This window comes from Oryzias latipes, chromosome 17 (assembly GCF_002234675.1).
Source record: "Oryzias latipes chromosome 17, ASM223467v1".
NCBI classification, from domain to species: Eukaryota; Metazoa; Chordata; class Actinopteri; order Beloniformes; family Adrianichthyidae; genus Oryzias; species Oryzias latipes.
In genome coordinates, this window is record NC_019875.2 from 6,404,799 (window position 1) to 6,430,980 (window position 26,182).

The 26,182-nt window shown below is 44.5% G+C and overlaps 3 protein-coding genes and 1 long non-coding RNA gene across 9 annotated transcripts in view; 1 reads left to right on the forward strand and 3 right to left on the reverse strand.

Moving 5' to 3' along the window:
• LOC101161005 (homer protein homolog 3) overlaps positions 1 to 4,415 on the reverse strand; it is a 29,038-nt gene extending 24,623 nt beyond the window's left edge. For 2 of the 3 annotated variants that reach the window (XM_020710794.2, XM_011486149.3), the window contains exons 1-3: positions 4,135 to 4,415; positions 3,980 to 4,028; positions 1,888 to 2,044 (exon numbers count right to left, since the gene is read on the reverse strand). In XM_020710794.2, coding sequence (XP_020566453.1) covers positions 1,888 to 2,044; positions 3,980 to 4,028; positions 4,135 to 4,171 — 243 coding nt within the window. In that variant the 5' untranslated portion in view covers positions 4,172 to 4,415. The remainder of the gene's footprint in view (positions 1 to 1,887; positions 2,045 to 3,979; positions 4,029 to 4,134) is intronic. The other variant, XM_004078733.4, reaches the window with a different exon arrangement.
• Positions 4,416 to 4,804: 389 nt separating this feature from the next.
• Positions 4,805 to 9,639, reverse strand: LOC110016980. Of its 3 annotated transcripts, XR_002875051.1 has the most exons (5): positions 8,862 to 9,639; positions 7,542 to 7,691; positions 7,367 to 7,459; positions 5,797 to 7,286; positions 4,805 to 5,694 (listed from the first exon to the last, which is right to left on the reverse strand). It is a non-coding gene; the product is annotated as an uncharacterized LOC110016980 (long non-coding RNA). The 3 variants fall into 3 exon arrangements; XR_002875050.1 differs by having other exon boundaries at positions 4,805 to 7,286; positions 8,862 to 9,634; XR_002875052.1 differs by lacking the exon at positions 8,862 to 9,639 and adding an exon at positions 8,405 to 8,656 and having other exon boundaries at positions 4,805 to 7,286.
• A 459-nt stretch (positions 9,640 to 10,098) lies between these two features.
• LOC111949028 (transcription factor jun-D-like) lies at positions 10,099 to 12,294 on the forward strand. Its single transcript, XM_023964835.1, has one exon. It carries the CDS (start codon positions 10,671 to 10,673, stop codon positions 11,445 to 11,447), a length of 777 nt encoding a protein of 258 aa, XP_023820603.1. The 5' UTR covers positions 10,099 to 10,670; the 3' UTR covers positions 11,448 to 12,294.
• Positions 12,295 to 13,347: 1,053 nt separating this feature from the next.
• On the reverse strand, positions 13,348 to 25,047 carry LOC101164677 (ras-related protein Rab-3A). Of its 2 annotated transcripts, none has more exons than XM_023964837.1 (5): positions 24,937 to 25,047; positions 22,107 to 22,331; positions 19,077 to 19,195; positions 17,959 to 18,083; positions 13,348 to 15,414 (listed from the first exon to the last, which is right to left on the reverse strand). In XM_023964837.1, exons 2-5 carry the CDS (start codon positions 22,329 to 22,331, stop codon positions 15,227 to 15,229), a joined length of 657 nt encoding a protein of 218 aa, XP_023820605.1. In that variant the 5' UTR covers positions 24,937 to 25,047; the 3' UTR covers positions 13,348 to 15,226. The 2 variants fall into 2 exon arrangements, with proteins under 2 accessions (XP_023820605.1, XP_023820607.1); XM_023964839.1 differs by lacking the exon at positions 24,937 to 25,047 and adding an exon at positions 24,492 to 24,774.
• Positions 25,048 to 26,182: the final 1,135 nt, after the last annotated feature.

The following is a 26,182-nucleotide window of genomic DNA, read 5'->3' on the forward strand; positions in this document are numbered from 1 at the left end:
TTCAACACAATATTCATGTGTATATATATGGAGTCAAGTCAATCCATCATCAAAAGAGCACAGAAAATATAATGGAACCCCTGTTCATCTTTTCATGGCCCCCATGGCTAACTGCATGACTTGGGGGGCCAGGGCCCTTGGGTACTGTCACTCCTTGTCTGTTTGCTGTGGAAGCTGGGGGTTGGAGTCTTTTGGGGCTGTGGAGGGGTTGGGGGTCAGGGCTTTCTGGGGGCTGTCACTCAGGAGGTCTGGTTTACTGCCGGGATGGGTGGGTGGGGGTGTTGTGGGATCTTCTGAGGTTTAGTGTTGGGGGATGTGGGTAGGGCGGTGGGGCAGGCCCTGGCCTGGCTGGGGGGTTAGTATTTTCTAATGCAGGGAAGGGGCAGGGAAGGGAACTGGAAGCTGTAAGTGAACTGCCCTCCTGCCTTTCAGAACAAAGCAATGGTCTTTTGGCAAAGGGGGGTCAACAGCCAATTTACCTTGGGAGTTGGGCTATTTGGCAGTGACCCCTCCCTCATTGGTCAACCAAAAGGCTGTGCGGCCCTCTACTTTCAGGTTTTAATCACCCGTTAGCCATGTAGGGTCCTTGGTGGGGGGGGTGCATTACCACCACTGCCAACAGGAGGCGTCCTCACAGCCCGCTACCCGCCAGTTAAAAGTTCACCTGGAATAAGGTTGAAGTTGATTCAATTCAATTCCATATTATTGATAAGCCCACTATTACAACACAGTCATCTCAAAGGTGTGGAGGTGAACAGGGGTTCCATTATATTTTCTGTGCTTTATTGATGATGGATTGACTTGACTCCATATATATACACATGAATATTGTGTTGAACAGGGAATCCAGTGTATCAGATGAGATGTGCTGAGGTCAGCAGCAGGTCTGTCTGTGATTGCTGGTCTGTGTTTCTGAGCTGGAGTGTTGATGGAACAGAGACCTGCTCATTGCAGACTAGACTTGGATCCTTGAGTGGCACAAAAGCCACAAAGCCTGAGTTCTATCTGACCTTCTTTTTACAACAGGCTGATGTGATCCGACTGCAGATTCCCACATTAACTGACACGGTTTCGGTTTTTGCCATTGTAGTTTTTCTACTTTATAAAACTACAGATACTGTTCCTCCTTATGTGTCGATGGCCCTCATGTCACCAAACAACAAAGTAAAACTTAAGTAAAAAGTAAGTTTTCACGCTCATTCTCCGTTCCGTTTGTTTCCTACATCAGGTGTGTTTCAGCAAAAAGATGAAACAAGTCCAAGGGCCGACCTCTGGGATTGGACACCCTTCCTCCACATCAGTTATGACTTTTACAAAGTTGTCTTTTTCTTTCTTTCACTCAGAACCCATTCATTAATAGCAGGACATGCAGATAACCCTCACTACTGACTACATTTCATGTTTGTGTTCTTCAACACTGTGTCTCACTCATTCCTCTCATGTCCCAAAGGCAGCAGAGCAGAAAGAGAAGGACTCAAAGCTTCACATTTGACCTGGAATTGTTGTATACAAACAAAAAGCCTTCCAACAATCCCAGAAATGCTCTATAAACAAATGGAAACCTTCTGCTCTGCCGCCCCGCTCCTATAAACTGATTACACAGAAACATGCTTTATGTAACATGTTGGTGAGCCACCACAGTGATGAGGATTACCTTACAGCCAGACATCAGGGCTGGCAGGTTTGAGCGTTGTCCCGCATTGCCTTCTGGGAGGCTGAAATGTGGGTCAGAGGGAGTGCTAAGAAGACCCCCCCCCCACGGTTTAAATCCCTGAAGGAAAGATGCTCCAGATGCAGCTTTTCTGTTGCATCGATGTTCGCCCTCCAGAAACTCTCTTAGGCTGTTTCTGTACATTTGACCCTTCAGTATTCACTTTGTGCACTCACTTTAGTTCCACCCACACTGATGATGCGGTACACGTTGCGGTTGGCATCATAGAAGAAAGACACCGTGACGGCGTGCTTGCTAGCAGGTATCCAGTTCCTCTTGGTGGCGGGGTCGATCTGGAACACATGGGCGCGGGTACTGAAGATCGGCTGTTCTCTGCAAGGCAAGACACGAGGACAGTAAGAGTCTGGAAGAAATATATCTGGAAGAACACGTCCTTCTGTAGATCATCCAACGTCTGAATGACCCGACACACACTGAGGTCTTCCATGATTCCTCTATCTGTTCATGTTATTGTTTGACATCCACCCGAAAACAAATGGAAGCAAACCCTGTAAGCTGGCCTGTCAGTGGTTGAAGCAGCTTTATTCATAACTCCCCCACTTCCATCAGCCATTTTGAATTTATAAACGGTGTCACAAAAACCGACTGATAATGTTTTTGAAAACCTGGTGGCCTAAATTTGTCTTTTATTCCCCAGTAATCCTCTAATGTCACCAGATCCACTGCTGAGCCCCTTTAAAGACCCACTCCAATGAAAATGGTGTTTTGGGGCGTTTTTGCATATTCTTGAGGACAAATATAAAAGTATTAAGGATTAAAACTGCATTTCTGAGTAATTCTCTAATCACATTAGGATGAATCAGGAGCAGTTTAAAAAATGACATTTGAAAACGTTCTCAGTTTTGGTGCAGTAACTAAAATGGGCGGGGCCAAAGTATTCCTGCTCTCCCCCATTCTGATGCAGACGAATGGATCCATGAACGTCTTTGTTTTTCTGGTCTGAGCTGGAATCTGGATCAGAACTGGACGGATGGATAGATCTGATTTTGCTTCAATTTTTGTTGAAACAATAATGTTAGTTTAAAGGCTGTAAGCTAGTGGGAGAAACTGTTAACAAAGGGATGATTGGATTTCAGTGTCAGTAAAGGCTCTGTTCCACACCGACAGCCCCGCCCACAACTCCTGCCTCTCTGTAGATCTAACTAACTAACTATACTAACTAAGGATCGGGTCATCTGGACCCCATAGGATGGCACAAGGATTATGGACACACGTGTCAGCATGAACCATTGGCTGCATCACATGCAGAAAAAGGAAGGTCTGACATAGAAGATGGGGAGGGAGTTGGCCCAAAAAACCTCGTTCAGACCAAAGATAAAGTGTGAGCACAAAAGCTCTAATCAGGAGTTTACGCAAATAAACCAGACAATGTTAGGTTTAAGTACTTAGACATTAAAAATGAAGTAAAAAATCCTGACTTTGGAATTTGGCAAATGAATCAAAGTTTCAAATGTTTTGTTAAAAACTAAAAGGAAAAAAGTTAGTAGGCTGACGACTCCTAGATCTGCATTTCATTCAGTGAGCTCTTACCAAAAACAGCAGTGAAAATAAGTCTACATGGAGAATGTATAAGGGAGGAGACAAGCTTTTAAAATAAACACGAAGGACTCACAACCCTAGAGGTTGTGGAATGGAACAACCGATAATCCAAGTATTTAAGAATTTCACATTTCAGGCTAAAATCAGGTATTTAAACTAGAAAAGGTGGCTCCATCATCAGTCAGTGCTGTCCCACACTGGAGGCAAACAACAGCTGAAGGGTAAAAGTCAGACAGAGAGGAAAACTGGCTTTCTGTGTGTGCGGATGCAACGTTGTGTAAAGAAAAGACTTGTGTTACTTCAGTGCGAGATGACCTCCTTTCTCAGCAAGTGCATGTGGCCCACTTCAGACGGCCACTGGGAGGTCTTTAAAGATGGACAATCCCACTCATGTCATTCTGAGTACTGCAACGCCATAGTTGTACAGATATTTATACTACCATTCCTCTAGTTCTATGTCCTGCAGTCTTGAGGACAAATCTTCATTTGTGTTCCTGATTCCCAGCAAAGAGGACATTCCAGTGTATCTTTGTTCAAAATACCTTTGACTTTACCGCAAAGTGTAGAGAATTAAAACATTAAACAAAGCTGAAATAGATGTAAGTTCTGTTCTTCATAACTTTTCTCCTTAGTTTTTTGAACCTTGATGCATTTAAACTTGTTCCAGCATCAGAGTCAACCTCAAGCAGAGGTGTGAGGGCATCTTACCTTTCTCTGTGCTGAGGAAACATCTTACAAGGAGGGGAGGATGTCTTTTCTACAAGAAACAAGGAAGGACATTTGTTCTCTTAACATAAACTGTAAGACTGTTCTCTGGTTCCTGCTACAACACAAATAGACAAGTTTTCAGCAAAAGCACTTACCCCATGTCCGACTAAAGCAGGCTGAGTTTTGTCTCATAATACCCCCATGCTTCAGCTGCTGCCCCTCTGCGTCGACCTCTCTGCTTCTTCTTTGTGAGCCAGCAGATACTTTAATCCAGAATGACTCTCTGACAGAGAGACTTGGATGCCTGTAAACCGCTCCGTCCTGCTCTTTGGCTACACATTCTGTGACGACTTACAGGAACAGACATCCAGAGACCCTGGAAGACTGGTGGACTGCAGGCCACCTCGGGTTCCTCTCATAGTAACTCCGCCTAAAATCTCTAAGCTCTTCCCTGATGTCTGCGATCCATCCAGCCAGCTGGCAGAAGCCAACACCACAGCACCACCTGCTGGATGTGAAGGTGAATAACATGTGCTCTTACAGCGTGGTTGAGGGGAAGCGCTTCAGTCTGCAGCAACCCACGTTGGTATGAACATTGCAAAGCTAACCTCACAGGTCAGGTAGAGGATTAGACTGTCATTTTGGGACTGAAAGAGTCAGGAATGGTCGTATTGAAAAAATTTTTTAACCAAGCAATTGAAGCTTGACATTCCTTTAAATGATAAGGGACAAAATGCAGAAAAACAGTTAAATAGAATAAAAATTCAAAAATAGAAAACCGAGATGAAGTTGTGAGAAAGAAAATGCATCCATTACTGGATATCGTCCTCAAATGATTTATTTCGAACTCTGGGAAACTCGTATTTAAAATACATTCAGGGATGTAGAGGAAAATTACATTTTTGTCATGGTTGTGTTACACTTTCAGAATTAGGTCCTCTGTGTAAACTTTAGGGCTGTAATGATTATTTTAACAAAGATTCGATTCATATTATTTGTCATTGATGATCCAATTCCTAGTCCATTTTGGTTCATTCTGATTGGATCTGATCCTCTGACCTAACATGGATCCAGATCATCTTCATCCAAACTTCCAGCAGTGAGACTCAGACAGAAATTCCTGCTACTGAACAGTGAAGTTTTCCAGATTCTTGGATTTCTTCCAGATCATCAAGTGGAAATGAAATATGTGCCATCCGACGCTGAGGCTTCTGAACCACTCACAGACCTAAACTCTCACTCACTCTCACATACATACATTCTAATAACATGCGATGCTCACGTCAGCATTATGCTTCTTCACCGGCAAACAAACAATTCTAAAGAACAGCTTTTGAAAATGTCAACATCAATTTTGTTAATAGAGCTTTAAAACTCAAAATGGTAAACATGGAGCCACTAAAAACCAACTCTTAAATAAAACAAGTCTAATGTGAACATTTTAAAGTGCAGTATTGATTCAATGAACATTAACTTGTCTGGAGAAATGTTTAATGCGATTCCTCATTGATGTGGTTTTCCAGCTCATCAGCTCGACTGTCACAAGAACGGACGGACGGCTGGATCCAGATGCAGCAGGTTTATTAGCTCAGCTAAAAGTCCACAAAGATTAATCAGGGTCGGGCAGGCAGGGGTTGATGACGAGCATGAGAGCGTCAGAGAAGAAACAGGAGTAGTCAGGATCCAGGCGAGAATCGTGGCAGGCGGGAGGAAAACTGAGGGGAGAGGGAGAGACAAAACAGAGTCAGGAATCAGAAGATCCGGTCCAGATATAACGCTCAGTAATGCAGGAGAGGGGCACAAACAATACTTCGTACTGAGAGAGGCTCAGTCCGGTGCTTAGGTAGACAGTGACGGATTGCAAACGAGAGTCAGGTGTGTGGTATCCTGGAACTGTGTGCTGGGGCTGCTGGGAGATGTAGTGCATTCAGTACTCTGGAGACGGTTCCCGCCGGTGACCAGAGGGGGAGACAGAGCTCTGACTTCTAATGGAGCCCCCCTCATGCAAGCGCTCCGGAAGCGAAGGGGCCCTCCGACGCTGAGGTAGACCACGAGGTTGGGGTGCTGGTCTGCACTCTAAAGAAAAATACACTGGGCCAACTTAAAAAAATTGAGGTAACAATTTGCATTGATCTTTTTGAGTTATCCCAACTCTAGTCAGTATTGAGTAAATTAAATTTGACTTTTTGAGTTTGATTAACTCAATTTTATTTTGTCCCACAAACACAAATTATTTTTTATTTTTAAGTAAAAGCTTCTGGTGAATTTAAGTTAGCAAGTTATTGAATTTAAGCTAATTCAACTTATTTGTTTTCTTTTACTTTTACTCAAAAAAGTCCATGCAAATTGTTACCTTAATTCTTTCAGCATTCTAAACTTAATTCAATCAGTTGAGACAACTCCACCATTCTCGTTTTTGATTCAATTGTTTATTATGAAAAGAAACAGTATTTTTCAAACATACACCATCCAATACTTCACAAAATTAAGAAACGATAATCCGCCTTTAATACTCATTTCTCGTTGCTTCTCAAAAATTAAAGATTCAAAAGAATGTAAAGATTGGTAGTGACTAACAATATTTAATCTCCTGCATTTTGTACAAAGTAAAAGAAATACTTCTGTGACAAATAAAACCTTCAAAAGTCAAACATAAAACATTTTTGTTAGGCTTACAATTGAAATTGCTTAAAGGTGTAGCTGCTACATGCACATCTGCAACAAAAAATTAGCAGCACAATAACAGATTTCAAAGCACAGGTGTAAATATTCCAGGCAAAAGGGCTGATGCGCTGCTGGTTTTCCAGGTTTCCTTGTTGTACTTCCTTTTAATCACCTGGTCACGTGTGTTCAGCCAATCAGAGGCAGAAAAGAGGATGTTGGTGGAAACAAAGAAACTGAGGCTCTCACTTCCTCCAAATGTCCTCTTTTTTTCTCATTCTTGCTGGACACACCAGACTAGGTGAAAATGATGCAGAAAGATCTGGAAAACCAGCAGGACGTCGGCCCTCCGGGCATGAAGTTTGACACCACTGTTTTAGAACACTTACTGCCAAGTAGTTCTTCACCCTTTCAGGGCATTAAGCTCAAAGAAAACTTTCTGAAAGACCTGCAAGGTGTTCTTTAGACTTTTTGATTTACTGATGTTCAGGGCATATATCAGTCCAATAAGCAAGGCACAGGCTCTGGGTACATCCAGGTCTCCAAGGACTTCTGTTTCCTCGATCACCACTCCTGCATGAATTGGTGTAATCCCTCTTGCGATGGAAATTTTCAAGACTTCCCTGGTGATATCAGCATCTTCATCCTAAAAATAATTTTAAAATAAAAACAATGTTTGAAGTCCAAAGAAAAAGGGATCAAGTGTCTTATAAGTCCTCTACCTACCACCAGTTCTTTGAAAAGATCTTCTTCCTTTTCATTTAGGTAGACAACCAAGGAATGAATAGCAGCCCCCCTTTTCCTTTCAATGGAATGATCCTGTAGAGAGAAGAGGAAAACTTAATATGTGTATGAACTGATTAAAACTTACAGTGTCAAGTGGCAACTAACATGTTTTTACCTCTTCCACCATAGTCTTAATATGCTGAAAGTCCATTTTTGTGGCTCCTCCTCTTGTGGAAACCAGGGACATTATTTTTGAAGAGTAATGGTCTACTTTTGTCATGGATGTTGCCCCCATAGTGGTGATGCGTTTAAATCCTTCATTAATCTGTTTAGAAATAAGTAAAACATGAAAAGTTACAATTCACTTTTGTACATTCATCTACACAGTAAATGCTTTAAGTAAAATATTTCCATGAGCAGCACTAAAAAGAGCATGCCATGTGTCTCTGACATCACTGACTGGTGGTTCTTATTCTTAAATTAATTTACATAAACATCACTGTTGATAATTAGGATTACAGGTTAGACCTGAAAAACTATAAGAAAACTGTTTACAAAAATAAAAACGGTTAACATTTTATTTAAACTGGTTTACAAAGGAGACAAAAAACCTTAAAATAAAACTTGGAGCAGCTTTTTAAATGCTAAACTATAAGGTAAAAAATGTATTTCCAACTAAAGCTGGGGTGAAGAGTAAAAACAGAACAACAATTTTCCAACTGTTCAAGAATGATCCTTCCTTATTTTTCCTTTTTTCAAGTGAGTAAACTTTCTTGCCAAATATATTCGTCTATGTTTTAAGATAAAATTAGGGTTTGCAGGAAAGGTGCGGATAAGGGAGGAGCTGGACTTTCTCGATAAACGTTTTCTATCTGCTAAAAATGTATAATGTATCACTGATATAGCTGCCTTAGTTGGAGAACAAATAAACTGTAAATATTTAACCTACAGAAAAGCAATGTTCCAGATATGACTCATTATGCAGTTAATCTTAAGAGGAAACTAATTAACAGAGTGAAGTAAAACATTCAAACTTACAAAATGTCTCTCTCATACAGGCAAATAACACCAGAACTGGATAAATAACCCCACCGAGCTGTATTTGCGACACCTGACGCAGACAAAGCCGTTAGTGTTTCTCCCGCCAGGAATATTCAAATGCTAACGTTGTGTGTTTGCAACAGTGAGACAACATGTCAGAAAAACTCTGCGAGAAGGCAGTTTATTCTTGCCGTTTATTCAGTTGAACTTGAGACCAAAATGACACCGAATACTTGGTTCTAGTCTTGTTAAAATATAACATAGTTCCCCCCCCCCCCCCCCCCCAGCACCCTATGAATTCAGTTGCTAGCTAAAAGTCGACGTTAGCAAGAAAACAACATCATGGCAGCTGTAGTTAGGTGTTTTCTTCCTGCACCTCTCGTGACACAGGTGAAAGATAATATTTTATTTGAATTAGATTGGCCAAAAACAAATTTTAAAAATGAGAACTTACCAGAGAGGACAGTCCTTCATTGAGCTGCTTCGTGCTTGCTCCGTTTCTCCTCGAAGGCGTGGCCTGTCTTTCCGGTGTTGTTGCACTAGCTTTTTAAGAATGCTCAACATAAAATCAAGTTTCACCAACTTAATATTTTGTTGTTGTTGAGTGAACACAAAATTGATGGTTAAAAATGTGCAATATATTAAGTCCTGACCACTTTAATACAATTTGAGTTCAACTCACTTCTTTAAATAAGTTAACAACTTACTATTATAACTTTATCGAGCAAACTTAAATATTTGTGCTTAAAATTTTGTTTTTTTTAAGTTCTACATACTAACCCCATGAATCATTTGTTAGAGTGTGTCCGGGTGGGATTGGTGGAAATGGCTGATCAGGAAGGGGTCGTCAGTGGCAATCCAGTAACGTTCCTCTGGGCCGTACCCCTTCCAATCCACCAGATATTGAAGCCAACCCCCCTGGTGCCGGGAATCTAGGATCTCCCTGACATGATAGGCTGCCTCACCATGCACCATCAAGGGAGGCATGCCGACATCAGAGGGCTCAGATCCCCTACCAGAGGTCCAATGGCGGGCTTCAGCAGTGAGACGTGGAAGGTGGGTGAGACACGGTACTCAGGAGGTAGGACATAAATCACCCGATTTATTTGATAATCCAGAATGGACCCACATTCCAGGGACTGGGCTTTTTGCAGGTGAGCCTGCAAAAAGGGCTCAGGTAAAAAGGACATTGGTACGGGACATCAAACTCAAGGTCCCGTACCAATAGTGGACCTTCCCCCTCCCCCAGGCAGCGGTCAACAAGCCCCCCCCCCCCCCACCTCCTCCCCCCGTAGCCCTGGTGGATGTCACCCAGAGCGACAGCGGGCCCCAAGAGTGTTGACCCGCCCCGTCCCAGAGCCAGGGATGGAGTGATCCCAGCCCCAGATGCAGATGGGCATAAGTTATATCTGGCCCTTTGAGGACAGCCGCTATGCTGATGTGGCCCTCAGTGAAAATGAGTTTGACACCCCTGGTTTACGGCCATCATCAACCGTCTGGCTCTGCCAAAGACCGCATGAGACCTGCTGATCTTTAAAAGCTGCTCCCAGTGACGTCACCGCTTTAGAGCGCCTTGTATGCTGAACCGCGCTTCCTGTTTCCCGCATCATTCTTCCCGCCAGCTCTTTTTTATGCTTTATTGTTCACAAAAAAAGAACAATGTATGACAACAACAACAGTCATGACAATGAGAATGCCAGGGGATGCTCACATATTAATACAATAGAAATACTGTAAAACCCATTACAATACATTACAAATGTTCAAAGACAGACAGTTTTCAGAAATACTTCTAGTTTTCTTGCTTAAACTGTTAGAAATGGTACGTAAATAAGATTTCTTCCCGCCCAGCTCTTGACCCTGAGCGGTTCCTCCGATGACATCAAACCACAATGCATTGCGGTGTTTGGTTTACTTTTGGTCTCCGTGGCAACGACGACCCGTCCAGCCCCTCGCTGGAGCTGAACCGGAAACTAACGTCATTCCGGTCCAATCCCCGCGCTCTGCGGTGACATAATGGAATTTTTAAGGCAGGGGAGCCAGAGGCGTCAGGCTGCAAGCGGGCGGCCGCCAAACGACCGCATATGCACGCAGCAGAGCACCGCACAGCCCCGCAGCGGCCGGCGCGCGCGGAGGAAGACGCGGGAATCAGCGGACTGCCTCACGCTCGCTCCCGCCTCGTGTTGGGGGTAAAACGAAACCAGGTCTCCACCCAGCCGGGGCAAACCCAGAGGTCCCCACCGTGGTTCTCCGGAGCGCGACGATGAAGGAGGATGAGGAGGTTCCGTCCAACCATCAGAACTCCGAGCCGGAAACCAGCCAGCCTCCGGAACCAGAGGGGATCCTGGCCCCGCCGGACCCGGGACTCCTCAGATTGACCTTCCCGGACCTGGAGCGCCTCTTCCTGCAGCCCTGCGGTCCGGTGTCCGCCGCCCACCCGCCTCCCCCCTCCCTCTACTACCCCAAGAGTGCCGGGGACGAGCAGGAGTTCGCAGAGGGCTTCGTGAAGGCGCTGGAGGACCTCCACCGGCAGAACCGGCTGGAGCTGCCTGCAGCACCGGGTCTGCTCCCGCCAGACTCGCCGGTGTACACGACACTTAACGGCTACCCCGGCGGCTGCGCCCCCCTCCCGCCTCCGTCGTCCCAGCTGAGCGGCGCGCATTCGCGGGCCGCCGCGGCTGCGGCGATGTCCCGGTTTCAGTCCGCCAGGGCGCTAAAGGACGAGCCCCAGACGGTACCGGACATGCAGAGCTTCGGGGACAGCCCCCCCCTGTCTCCGATCGATATGGACAACCAGGAGCGCATCAAGGCGGAGAGGAAGAAGCTGCGCAACCGGATCGCTGCCTCCAAATGCCGCAAACGGAAACTGGAAAGGATCTCCCGGCTGGAGGACAAAGTCCAGAATCTGAAGACGCAGAACATCGAGCTGGCCTCCACAGCCAGCGTCCTGAGGGAGCAGGTGGCTCAGCTCAAGCAGAAGGTGATGAACCACGTCAGCAGCGGATGCCAGCTTCTGCCCAATCAGGTCCAGGCCTATTGAGCAACAGCCGGAAGCCGGAGCCCGGATGCAGAAGAACACCTGCATCTGACAAGGATCAGACTTCTCGTGTGCATCAGGTGCTCAAGACAAAATTCAGACAGACGTGAAGCTGTCAGGGAGCGTGGAAACCATGCAGCTCCCTGACTGCAGCATATGCAGCTTCCTGACTGCAGCGTCTGCGGCTTCCTGCAGCGTCTGCAGCTTCCTGACTGCAGCGTCTGCGGCTCCCTGACTGCAGCGTCTGGGGGACCCTGACTGCAGCGTCTGGGGGACCCTGACTGCAGCGTCTGTGGCTCCCTGACTGCAGCGTCTGCATCTTCCTGACTGCAGCGTCTGCGGCTTCCTGACTGCAGCGTCTGCGGCTCCCTGACTGCAGCGTCTGCGGCTCTCTGACTGCAGCGTCTGTGGCTCCCTGACTGCAGCGTCTGCGGCTCCCTGACTGCAGCGTCTGCGGCTCCCTGACTGCAGCGTCTGCGGCTCTCTGACTGCAGCGTCTGTGGCTCCCTGACTGCAGCGTCTGCGGCTCCCTGACTGCAGCGTCTGCGGCTCCCTGACTGCAGCGTCTGCGGCTCCCTGACTCCAGCGTCTGCATCTTCCTGCACAATCTATGTAGCATCGCTGCGGGAAGAAGCGCGGCATCCAGGCTGCAGGTGACGTCATCCACCAATCAACGCGTGGCCTTTCTGGTTTACAAGCTTTTATAATGATAAACACGTTTCTCTAAGCAGCCTTTTGGAGTGAAAATGTTTTGTATTTTGTTGTTGTTGTCTGAGGTCCATGAATGTATGGAGGAACTGTATCACACCGAGACATGATGATGTTTATTAAATTCACTACTTTAATTTAATCCTATGCATTTAAAGTCTTGTTTGAAAAGAGCATTCGGATTAAATTCAAAGGGTCTATCTTATGAAAAATCGACGTTTGGAGCTTTGAATTGTTTAAAAATGACCCAAATTACCCAAATTGGTAATTTGATCTGAGGTTTCCCTTATAAAACCTGTTCTGAGCACCAGCCCCTCCCAATCCATGAGAATGAGCGCTTCCTCACATTGTGACACTGCAAAGTGAGGAGCCGCCCCTTCTAGGAAGAGTCTGCACTGTCATCTGCTTCCTCTTAGGAGCTAGCAGTGGTCGGCTAAACTCTTTCATTTTTTATTCATTATTCTTTTATTCTATTTTATCCCTTTCGGGGTCACTGGGCTGCTGGAGCCTATCCCTTCTGCATGTGGGTGAAAGCAGGGGACATCCTGGACAGGTCGCCATTCTGTCCAGGGCCACAATCACACACACATACACACTCACACCTAGGGACCATTTAGAGTAACCAATGAACCTATGAAGCATTTTTTTGGACGATGGGAGAAAGTCGGAGAAAACCCACACATGCACGGGGAGAACATGCAAACTCCACACAGAAAGGTCCCCCATTGGTGTTCTGGTTCAGGTCCCCCGGTTGGGACTTGAACCGGGGGAAACGGCATTCCTGCTGCTAACCACCGTACAGCCCCTCTTGAACATCCTATGAACATCCATCTTTGTAAAATTTCAGATGTTTGTTTTCATGGTAGAGACACAGACACACTGCTGAGGCCGACTCGGATGATGTCATGAAATGGGCGGCACCCACAAAGAGAGAAAGGCGGAGCCTCAGAGATCGAGTCGTCTTAATTCCTGGTTGGAAAATGAGACGCAAAAATTACTATTTCATAAAAAAGAAAAGCAGGAAAGGACCTTTAATGCACGATTCTGCATCAAAAAGAACAAATCTGTCGACACCCAAAAAGGCCCAGAGAGAAATGAAGCAGAATCAACCCATAAATGATCAAATGAAGAAAACCACGTGGATGCCCCCCACCCCCCTGTCAACAAGCTCACGTCTGAAAAGGGGACCAACAGATTCCTTTTTTCAAAAGAAAGGATTTATTTCTCACTTTCATACGTACAGCGCACATTTCAAACAGCTAACAAGCCTGTCGGGTTTTCAGTTCACGTGTGAGTTCTGAGTTCACACGTGTAGCAAAAGAAGAAAAATACTTAAACAGGAATAAAACATCGTCATAAAATTCACTTTCAATCCAGAACAATCTTCCAAACACTTTTCCTACCACAAAACACAAAAGAACAACCTTCCCTGCTGCTGCTTCATTGTCCCTGACATCCTAATGGAGTCCTGAACCTCCATCCACCCGCTGGGAGGAGGACAGTGGGTGAGAACTGCAGAGGAGGAGGCTGGAATGTCCGACTTCTGCCTGGAGCATCATTGCTCGGTCAACACTGGAAACACATTCACCTAAACCAGAACATTTGGACAAATCAACACATCTGTAAAAACAAATCCTCTAAGCAATAAACTACGTTACAAATAAAGCGAAAGAAATAAGAAGTGCTGTTCTTCTCCACTTCAGCCTTTTCCAGCAGCTCTGTGCTGAACAAGAGCAGAAACTCCAGGAATCTGGTTTGACGTCTACAGAAAAACACTGGAAAGAGCTAAACAATGTTACAGAACTCCAGCTAAATTTATAAAACGACAGAGGACAAGCCACAAAGCTAGATTCTAACATGAGAGCTGTTACAGCAGCTGTAGAAAGAGTAGAGCCTCTGCTCTGGAGGGAAAGCTTCCCGGTTCCAGAACACGCCTGAACGGTGTTGGAGTAACTCATTAGAAACGTCATGTGTTACAGTCACATGTTCATGTAGTGTAAGGCATTTTCCTTAGGAATATTCTGTTCGGTAACATCTGTACTAAATAAACCTGCTTCTCAAAACACAGTGGTGTCAAACAGCGAGACTATGAGATCATAATTTCATCTACTGCATAGTCATTTTCAGCTTTTCTGCTAAATATTTCCCCTCATTTAACTAGTTTTTGGTTCCACTCCATGAACCCAAACACCTTAACTTGTCCTTTGTGGTCCTAATGCTGGATTCTCCTGAAGCTAACCTGCCTTGTTGCTGTACTACATGTGTAGGTCCGTCTTTTGTGTACCTGGACCAAACTGACTAATGTTTAGGGTCGGTCCTCTCATTGTGCTTCCAGAGCGTTCACTTTTTTAAAACAGTGTTTCTGTTAAAACCCTAAAGCCGTCAACCAAATGTAAAATGCTGTGTGGTACATGTTTGGTTGATTTCTGAAGGTCCTGTGAAGGAAGCAACATAAAATAAGACAGGATTACTTTACAATCCTTCCATAGTAACATCGGAGGGTAAGGATTACTTTGACACGACTAGTAATATATCATTCAGTACAGTTTGGTAACTGGAACAAAGTTGTACCTGAAGTCTTTTTAGTAGAGTTTAAACGTATTGAACCCCACTTTAGTGTTGTGCTTTTGTGTGCTAGCCTGAAAATGTGCAAACACACCGTCTACCAACAAAAACCACATTTCAGCTCATTTATCAGCAGCCAATTCACACCAGGAATCCTCTTCAGGAGTTCCTAGCAAACTGGTGGAGAAAGGTCATCTTTACAGGACGGTCCGGTGTAAGCTCATGATTAAAGAAAGGGGTTTCTTAAAAACCAAGTGTATCAGGATTCCAGATGAGGGTGGTCAGACATGTTGGGCTTCCAGCAGCGTGGAAAGATGACGCGGCGGTTGCCTGTAGGTCAACAAAACGACTTTTGACTCCTCTGACCTTTGATAGCGACACACATCTGCGTGTGTCTACAAACCGCACCGGCTGTGGGTCCAAAAACCAGAAAGCTGGTCTGCAATAGCAATGTCCCCCAACCAAAACAAAGAATGAAGTGTAAAGTCTAGACCAGCAGTGGTGGGGATTTAGCAGGCACAGTCCTGGGACCTCGTGGACTGCTCTGTGAGCTGAGGCCCCTGCTTGGCTCCGGTGATCGTCGGGTCGTTGTTGTCCAGACTCTCCGCCATCCGTTCACAGATGATGTCCACGAGCCGCTCGAAAGTCTGCTTCACGTTGATGTTGTCCTTGGCACTCGCCTCAAAGAACTCAAATCCTGTCAGCAGGAAGGACAGAAAACGTGTCACAAAGCAGCTTGTACATTCATGTCAAACGTACTGACCGTGACGCCTGGTAACCGAAACATCAGTGTTTTTGGTTCTACAGTCTAAAACGCTGAGCTTTGTGTCTTTGCTTATCACTTCTGACCTTGAAAACAGAATTTAGGACCCAGTTCATCCACCAGAGGCGGAATGAGGGGCAACTCACAAACCGCTGAGGCCGTCATGCTGCAGTTTCTCCTGGAAACACGCTGTGAGAAATGCATTCAATGCACAGCACAGCGTTCTCTGGTTTAAGCAACCCTTCATTAGTGTCTAAACTGAAAACCTGTCTGCTGCTCGAACACTAAACCAGCGATAGTTCTCTGAACTAGGGATGTCCTTATTAGGTTTTTTTTTGGTCAGATGAAAATCTGAGTCATTTGATTTGAGTATCTGGTGATACCGAGTCTGGACCAGACACTCTTTAATTAACCTTCTTTTATCATTTACCTCTTGAGCTGATCAATTCTGTGAAGGAGCTTTAACAATCAAGTCCAAATATTGCAGCTATCATCAACTAGTAGAAATAGTTAACTATTACCTAGTCAAAACTGGTGATAATTGTGAGAAGTTTGGTGACTGAAGCTTTAGTATCTTCAGAACTATACTGGATCAGATGTGATTCTTTAAAACTGATACATTAATTATGACTTTCTTTTCAAATTGTTGTTGTAGCATAAATGAAGAATATTCATGACTAGCTCATATCAATGGAACCTTTTGTTAGTTTGGGTTGTTGTTTAGAGAAAATAGGATTCTTTATTTTAAGCTCTCTGCATGGGCCACATCTGCGTCCGTCTGTCTGTCAGCAGGACACCACCGTTCTCATAAAAAACAAAACACAACCCCGTTTTTGTTCTGTTAAAATGCTTCTGTAGGTCGGTGTTTGTGTTAAGACTACCCAATAAAGACACTTACTGTCAGTTATAAACGTTAAAAAATTATTGTTAAGGGAAGTCTAAAACTGCGAATATGCTGCTAGCATAGCTTAGCTAAGTTTAGCTTAGCTTAGTTTAGCCAAGTTAAGCTAAGTTGACCTGTTTTTGTGCGCCTCCTGCTGAATAAATGGCTATGATCTGTTCACGATAAGGAGACTTTTAGTAAAGTATTTGTCTGGAATATGAAGCTTGAAATTGAAAGCACTGACCATAATAAGACTAAATTAACTGTCTATACTGATCGGGCTACAACATCTGATTTTGATCTTTTACCATAGAAGGACTTTTTTCTTATTAAGGCACACGACCCTCATTTGATACCAGAAAGATCGGACCATTGTTTCATGTCACAACACTATGACCATTCAGAGTAGTTCAAATGTTAATTGTCTGAGTGCTAAAAAGTAATCAGATTTTGTTTTCCTACTTTATTATATTTTATTCCACTCATTATTTTGGACAGCCCAATTTACTCCACCATAAAACCCGGTAGTTAGACCTGAAGCATAAATAACATCCATGACACAAAAGTTATCGAGTGAGAAATGGAAGAGCGGAAATCTGGATCAGAAACTTTATTTCTTGAATTAAACTCCAACTTGTTTTTGATCAAATGCCTAAATAAAATCTAATGAGAGAGATTAAACTTCCCGGGAAGAAACCTGTCGACTGTGACCCAAAGTCCACAGAGGTCAGCAGAGGTCAGCGCTCAGAGCCACTCCTGCCACTCATTTTATCAACAAAACCCCCACTACTGGAGCTACAGGACCATATGTTGGACAAAATGAATTCACCAGATCAAAAGGCACCAGACGCTCAGTTTATGCTATTAGATTCCATTGAAGCTTTGGTGAAGCGGCTCGCGGGTCGACTGTGAGTCATGTGAGCTACTAAAGTGGGCGTTGACAGCACCAGCTGCTTGAATAAACATGTAGTAGTTACATACAAACTACATGCTTGTACGTAACTACAGGCAGGCCACAAGCTTCATGATCCATGAACGTCCTTGTTTTCCTGATCTGATCTGGAATCCGGATCAGAACTGGACGGATGGATAGATCTGATACTGCTGCTGTTTTTGTTTTGTAGCTAATGTTAGCTTGGAGGTGTGAGGGGCTGTAAGCTAGAGGGAGGGAGTGTAAACAAAGGGATGATGGGAAATCATCCTGGGCCAACAATCCTGCCCACAACTCAGAGGAGAATTTCTAATGAACTCCTGCCGCTCTGCAGAAACTACGTCCTAGAAAACAACACAGGTTTTAGATTTTGGCCAAAAATGACAAAATCATGACAAAAAGACGACTGGGAACATTTTAACAACAGATCAGAAGATGACTCTAAAACACAATAAATGGAATGATATGGGAATCGATCAGGTTGTCTTACAACCAGCAACCTTGAAGCCTGAGCTGTCGACCACCTAAATGAGCCGCCATCAGTGTGAACGGGACTGTGAGCGATAAGCGCTTCAGGCCTTAAAGAAGGTAGAAAAGAGCTACATGAACGCAGTCCATGAACGCCCCTCCTGGGGCGAGATTACTGGCTGAAAGTCAGACTTACCCAGCTGCTCAGACAGCAGACGGCCCCTCTCTGAAGCCACCACCCGCTCGTCCTCCACGTCGCACTTGTTTCCCACCACCAGGACCTGCGCATTGTCCCATGAATATGTCTTGATTTGGGTCGACCTACAAACACATTCAGATTTTTAAAGTTCAACAAACAGTCTGAAACCAAGGACATAGTGGACAATGAAACAAGGCTGCTGCATAATTGGATTGGCCAACCGTGCCTACCATAAGAATTATGATGCTGTAAAAAGCCTTTTTTGAAATATGGATGATAATTAGTCAAAAGTGCTCAATAGCTCTGAAGACACTGAAGTTACTGTCACCAAACTTTCTAGTAGGACAGGAAGGTCATGATGAAGGTCATGGTGACAGCAGCTTCAGTGTCTTCAGAGCTATTGAGCACCTTTAGTTTGATTCATATCTCTATTAACATTTGACATGTATTTGTTTTTGACACATTATAGATTTTTACAGAATGGTCTTTTCTCTGAACTTGCACTTTGTTGACGGCCCCTTAGCGACCAGCTTGCTGCTGTGTATCCATTTACAGTTCGAAGAGAACAAATCTCATTAAAAGGCAGAAAAACAATCTTTTTTCTTTGGAAATGCATCTGTAGTTCACTCTCAGTGTTAATAGAAAAGGATGGAGATACTCTCTGTCACATTTGAACGTTTGTCAGAAGAGTTATTGAGGACAGAAGTCAGAATCTGTGAAGAACTTTACAGAACTGATATTTGTCTTATTTTCATAGTGACAATAAAAATAATAAAATAGTCCCCTAATTTTACTTAGTTTTTATTTTCCCCTCTTGGGTTAATGCGGGACAGTGAGCCTTCAAAGTGAGTCACAGAGACAGAAGAACCACGGCTTTTAGAGCAGGAGAGAAGCTCCTGTTACCGTGAAAAAACTATGAATATTATTAATGCAAAGGTGAGATAGCACCTGTGCTCAGGTGAGAGTTTGTCTTCTACTGTGGTGGATGATGGAAAAGAGGAGGGGGAGTCCCAGTCACCCCCACACCAAAACACCCCAAGATCCCTCAGGACAACCACCAAATAGTTAAGTAAAGGAAATCCATAAAGGAGTCATTTGACAGCGTTTTGCCTCACCAGTCCTGCACAGCATTAAAGGAGTCCTCGTTGGTGATGTCATACATGAGGATAAAGCCCATGGCTCCCCTGTAATAGGCTGTGGTGATGGTTCTGTACCGCTCCTGACCAGCCGTGTCCTATAGGGACAAGAAGAACCAAAGCAGACAGAAGCAGAATGAATGTGACCATCAGGTAAAAACTAAAAATTAACTTTAGAAATACCGTCATTCTTCTGGAGTCCTGAATGGTTTAATACTGTTTCAAGGCATTTGTGAAAGAGACCCCAACATCGGGGTGTTTAGATGGTGCATGACTGTATTCACTGCTGTGGCCAGTAGGTTATAGCAAGATCCTCCCCTAATGATCCAGCTGTAGGGGCATTTGGAGCTGTAGTGGTGTCCAAAAAAAGCTTTTTTAAGGGGGAGCCGTAGTGACTTAAGATGGGTATCCCTCTGCTGGTAGGGTGATTGATCCACATTAGACGTGGGACAAACGCGTTTCTTCAGGTGAGTGTGGTCTGAAGCACAGACGTTTACATTTAAATCCAAGTAATGACTTTGTTTTTGAATGCCTTTTTATTTTTTTATTTGCTTTTGCATGACTTTTAAAGTTATAAAACCGACGTTTTTTACGAGCGCTGGCAGCTCCACGCTAATGTAACTGACCGGGCGATGACTATTGATGACATCATCGAGTGGTAGCAGCGTCTGGACTTGAAGACACTATTTCTCCATAACTCTCCGTTTGGAGGGATAAATGTAGGGGAAGGAATTCGGATTCAGCCACAGACTTTGTTGTTCTTGTTGGAAAGTAAATAAAATGGAATCATCTTATTTTTCTGTACCAGTTTGACAGCAGCTTTGTTTCTTTGTCATTTTTGCTGCTGGTACTGAATAACTACTCTAAGAGCATGATGGCGTCACTTGGATGTTGGATAAAAACACCAGTTTTCTCTTGTAACTGACCAATCCCTTTCTGCAGAATACCAGCACAATAGTCAGCATCCGTGTTCTTTAAAGATAACGCCACTACATATGAGATTAAATAGTTCCTTGGACTAAAGAGTCTAACGTTACAAAAAATTCAACAAACATGCCAGGCACAAATTCTTCCCCTACGATTATTTGAAAAAACAAAAACCCCCAATGATCCTGAGTATCTTTCTTAAAACTATATATCTTTAAAGTCCCACTCCAATCGTCTTTTGATCTATTTTCAAAGCGCTCCCAGTGGTCTTTTAATTATGATGATGCAGTTTTTACCCCAAATCTATGAACCTGTGTCGTTTTCTAGGACATACACTATACCACCAAAAGTATTGGCTCAGCCATCCAAATGATCACAATCAGGTGTCCTGATCACTCGGCCACAGGTGTATAAAATCATCACTCAGACTGTTTTCACAGGCATTTGTGACAAAATGTTCCGCTCTCAGGACTCAGTGAAATCCAGCCTGGAACCGTCATGTCACCTGGTCAACAAATCCAGTGGTGAAATGTCTTCACTCCTAAATATTGCACAGTCAGCTGTCAGTTCTGTCAGAACAAAATGAAAGACTTTGGGTACAACAGCAGCTCAGACACCAAGTGGTAGACCATGTGAACTGATGGAGAGGGGTCAGAGGATGCTGACGCACAAAGAGGTCACAGACTTTCTGCAGTCAGTAGCTACAGAGCTCCAAACGTCATGTGACCATCAGATTACAAGTCCAGCACGCAGAGAGCTTCATGGAATGGGTTTCCATGGTGAGCAGCTGCATCAGAGCCACACATCACCAAGTGCAATGCAAAGCATTGATGCAATGGTGGAAAGCACGCCGCCACCGGACTCTAGAGCAGTGCAGACGCCTTCTCTGGAGGGATGGATCACACTGTTACATCTGGCAACTTGATGGACGAGTCTGGGTTTGGAGGTTGCCAGGACAACGGCACATTTGGGGCCCCATTGTGCAGAGTGTGAAATTTGGTGGAGGAGGTATTATGGTATGGGCTTGTTTATCAGGACTTGGCCCCTTAGTTCCAGTGAAAGGAACTCTGAATGCTTCAGGATACCAAAACATTTTGGACAATTCCATGCTCCCAAACCTGTGGGAACCGTTTGGAGCATCTCCTTCCTCTTTCAACATGACTGTGCACCAGTGACCAAAGCAAGGTCCATGAAGACATGGAGGACAGACTGGTGTGGGTGAACTGGACTGATCTGCACAGAGTCCTGACCTGAACCCCATAGAACAACATTGGGATGAATTAGAGCAGAGACTGAGAGTCAGGTCTTCTCCACCAACATAAGTCTGTGACATCAGCAATGACCTTTTGGAAGAATGGGCCAAAACTATTCGAAACTCTCCTCAACCTCATGGACAGCCTTCCATGAAGAGTTGAAGCTGTAACAGCGGCAAAAGTTGGCGCCACATCATAATGAACTCTATGGGTTTGGAATGGGACAGCACTTCAGTTCATATGAGTAAAGGCAGACAAGCGTATATTTTAACAATAAAGTGTAGTTTCTGCAGAACAGCAGGAGTTCATTCAAAATTCACCTCTGAATTGTGGGTGGGACTGTTGGCGCAGAGTAAGCCTGCTCCTACTTCCCGACATCCTTCTGGACGGCTAACCAAAGATTAGCCGTCCAGTTCTGATCCAGATTCCAGCTCAGACCAGGAAAACAAAGACGTTCATGGATCTGTTTGTCTGCAGGTGGATGATCAGAATGGAGTAGATCAGGGAGACTTTGGTCCGCTGTTGTTGGTCCTATGTCACACCTACAAGCTTTTTCCAATGGGATTTTTCCATCTGCTCCTGATTCCCAACGATTAGAATAAAGAAATCCTCAGAAATAAAGTTTTCATCTTAATTTTCTTCATATATGTCCTCCATCATGAGAAAAATGCCACAAGAACATGTTAAACGCACCGAAAACACAGTTTTCATTAGAGTGGGTCTTTAATGATGTAATGCTGTATCATATTACATCTTCTCACATGCCTTGTAACCAAAAACGTCTCTGGATACGGTAAGATGGACTGTTTTAACCGTGAAAAGTCCTTACCCAGATCTGCAGCTTTATTCTCTTGTCGTTCCTGTAGATGGTCTTGACCTTGAAGTCGATGCCCACCGTGCTAACAAAAGCTGGAGTGAAGGAGTCGTCTGCATAGCGGAACAGGAAAGACGTTTTCCCAACACTGCTGTTGCCGATGATGAGGATTTTAAACATAAAATCAAAGTTCTGGTCTGTTGACTCCTTCTGTCCATATGTGGAGTTTGCAGACGCCATCTGTCCGAGAATACAAATCAATTTAGATTCATTTATTTACAAACAATGCATAGTAAATGGTGGAAGTAATCATTTACAGTTATGGGGGAAAATCTTCTTTCATTTAATTATTTCAAAAGCAAGGAGGAAAACCAGGCATTAAAATGTGAATAGAATGGTTCATTCTGTTGTGAGACATCTGACTTTTGTCAACTGACAGTTGATTGCATCCTTAAAATGATTACATTAGTATTTTATGGCCTAAATATTTTTTACTGTTATCTTACCATTATAACTAAAGAGAATATACTTTTTAAAGTGAATTTTAAACCTTAAATATGCACCTAAAACAACATGAAGCACGTCCATGTGAAAACACGACGATTTTGAAAAACTCGCATTTATGGAAAATACTTGTTTGTGCATGGAGGAGGTGGTTTTTGAGGCGTGTCTAATTGACATATTTCTCCAAAATACAAAGGAAACACTTTTTTCATATAAATGAGTAATCAACAACCAGATGCGCGTCTTGGTAGGAACTGGCGGCCTTGAGCGCTGCACAGCGGCGCCACCAGAGGTCCCACAGCGTCACACGACTCATCAAAAGTTGAGCGTGTCATGTGGAATTGATGGATCCTCTGGAAAATCACCAGCCACCATTTCCCAAAATGGCTTCATCCGTAGCCCCTCCCACATTTAAGGAGCTCGCCGCTCCAAGGCCATTTCTCCACACCGACGTCTCCTGTGATTGATGATTAGCGCTAGTGGCGTGGCAGAAATGTGAATGGATCTGCTGTCAAAGTATTGATCACATCCATCACAGTGTTTCTGAATGACTTATGGTGCCAGTTGGTTTGTGTTTATTCCATAACTTGGATTCAATACAAACAGTGAAATTGTGTTTTTTGACATTTCTAGAGTTCCAATAAAGTTTTGCACGTGTGTGATGGAAACATGTTCATCTTGTCTTTGTCTTTAAATGTTGTTTTATTTGACTCAGTCCTTTTTACAGGTGAAACAAACAAACATTTGTGTTTTATTTTTTCACTTAACATTTGGAAAAAGAAAAACTATTTTCGGCTGTTTAGACCGTCGACTGTAAAGATGTTCTCTGGTCTATGGTTTAGAACGGGGTCCTCATTAAGTCTATCATGGAGAATGTGACGGTAGATCGCGGGCCATCAAAGATAAATAAACAATCTATCAGAGAATCTTCATCCTAGGGGTGAAGTAAGTCACTTGATTGACATGCAGAACGGTCAATTGAACGTCCTCTGAAATATGCGTCTCTGTGTTTAACGACACTCAAAGCTTTTTTGTTCTTTTTTCCCTGATGGAGGACCAGTCTGAGACCAGGGTTGGCCTGCATCCATCCTTGATTGGAGGCCAGACAGAGACAGAGTCTGACCCAGCCGCGCCCCCCCCCCCCCCCCACGTTACCCCCACCCACCCCACGGCGCCTGCTGCTGGGTCTGAGGTTCACCCCCAAGGGGTCCGAGCCCCCTCGGGCTGCAGTGTCCTCCGGGAGCTCGCCCTTTTCCAGCCTACGGAGCAGGGGCGCCGCTTGCTCAGTCGTGGTTAAACCAGTCGTGGTTAAACCCACCGCCCTGTAGAGACGTTATTCACCCCCCATGACACGGTTTAGAGCAGTGTCATGGGGAGCAGGCTTTTTTCAGAATAAAAAGCCTCATCTGTTCTAATCATGTATTACTACATGTAATACACACCACAAAGCTTTCTCCTCTCAATGATTGTGTACTCTTACTGTGTACTTTGAGTTATTAGTACATAAACAGTATTTTAGACTAAAGTAGAGGTGTCAACTTTGAGGTTGAATAAAGTGGCCTTGGTGCACATATACAGGTTTTTGAATCCTTTTGGATCGCTCTTGGATCCTTTTGGAGCTAGTCGCCTTAATAGTAGCTAGCTCGCACACACACACACACACACACACACACACACACACACACACACAGTGTGAGCGCTTTAGAATGAAGGAAAATATGACTACGGTTAAAATAATCATAAAGGATCACATTTGTTTTGGCACAGATGGACAACCTTCAAACGCAGATTCAAGGTCAATGCGTGACGTCACTGAACAGCACGCGGGGGGCGGGTCCCGCGGCTCCTATCAGCGTCACCTCAGGGGGATAAGAGGGCGGAAGTGGCGGGGCTTACCGGGATAAGCAGCAGCTGAACAGTCTGTCCTGCATCGCGAGAACGTCTTAACCAGATCAGGATACCACTGGGAGCCCCTACACCGAACCCCCCCCAGAACCGCCCCAAAGTTTAGCTGGAAACCGAGCTGTGCCACATTAGCCACATTCGCACTTGAGTTTGCACGAGAGCTCCACCAGCGCGAACGAGGGCTGGCCGTTACCGTGGCAACCTCACGAGCGTGAACGAGGAAACGGTTGCTGTACACGCGGATTTTACCGGTCCAGCATCAAAGAGCCGAAAAGTAACCGAAGAAAGAAGCTAGCTAAGCCTCCCGGCTAACTCGAATGAAGGTTAGCAGTTTATCGTTGCCCCGGTAACGACGATAAACTGTCAACCTAACCGTAAAACCGCGCGCTCAGCCGTCGTTAACACGGTTCATGGTGTAAAGAAGCTCAGGAATTACCGTGAAAGCGGCTGTTTTCCCGTAGCTTCAGTGCAGCGGATCCGTCTGTGACCAGCTTTGCACCTGCAGCAGATTCTAAGAGTGATTGACAGGACGACTGACCAATGAGTGCTCAGATTGCCTCGCGTCGTCATGGTGACCCAGTGCTGGCTGCAACAGGGTTATTATCAGATTACAGTGTTGATTTGGACGCAGGTCAAACAAATATCTGTTTGCTCAGAAGAGTTTAGCCGTATTCTCCTTAACATCACTTCTTTTGACTTCAGCTTCACTTCCAGCATCTTATTACCTTTTGAATGTAATCTTGGAATCTGGCGTCCCTGACAGCCTGATCCACCTGGAAAGAGGCTAGGATTGTAGCGGACTGAGTTCTGCTAATATTCTAAGCTCCAGAGGTCGGTGAATGCACCAGCTGGAGATGCTGGTTGGCCCTGGTTCTGTGACTTCACATTATATTGGGGGGTTTGGACTGGTTGGGTTCTGTTGTTGATTGAATGGGGGGGGGGGGGGGGGCTTTTCCTTTGTCTCTTGGTTCACGAAAGCTCTACAGGTTTTTTTTACAGCCTACAGTAACCACGTAATAAAGAAGCTTGAATTCCCCGGTGCAGTTAAAACCGGGGGGGGGGGACGTTTCCATATGGCATCCATGGGAGGAGGACCACTCCCAAGTAGCTCCTCCCCCCAAGGTGCATCGCAGGCTGACACCCCACACCCCACATCACCCTAATAAGTGATTATATGACGAAGAGGGTAACAGCTAGTAGACTGTCCCCTGGTGGTGAAACAGCCATCCCCCACCCACCCCACAGCATTGGGCCCAGGACTCCTCAGCCCAGGGGCCCCATCCCCCGTAGCGCCGACCCCCCAGGCCCCACACCCCCCACCCTACACAAAGAGAGAAGCCAAATAAACTTTTTGCACGGTGGATGTAAAAAATGAAAATGCAATCCTTTCTTTGCATTTCCGCATTAATTATGTCACAGAATGAGCAATGTTTTTAGATTAAATTAGATTAGATACCTTTATTTATCCCACGATGGGGAAATTCACTTATCTGCGGCAGCAAGAAGGACATTCAGAAATGACATTCAAATTAAATAAATATAGCTGCAAATGTGACATGTGATATACTTTTTAAAAAAATATATAAATTAACAAGTAAAAAAGTACACACCAAAAAAACAACCGTTAAGGAACAAAAACAACTGCAGCAAAAGTAAATGAGTGAATGAAAAACGCCCGTGGG

Bases quoted from the DNA above. Each gene is read 5' to 3' on its own strand.
- LOC111949028 (XM_023964835.1), top strand. From the start codon at position 10,671: ATGAAGGAGGATGAGGAGGTTCCGTCCAACCATCAGAACTCCGAGCCG.
- LOC101164677 (XM_023964837.1), bottom strand. From the start codon at position 22,331: ATGGCGTCTGCAAACTCCACATATGGACAGAAGGAGTCAACAGACCAG. The intron at 19,196-22,106 runs GTAAGGACTTTT...TTGTCCCTATAG, and splicing joins GAATAAAGCTGCAGATCTGG to GACACGGCTGGTCAGGAGCG. The intron at 18,084-19,076 runs GTGAGGCAAAAC...ATGTGTTTGTAG, and splicing joins TTTAATGCTGTGCAGGACTG to GTCGACCCAAATCAAGACAT.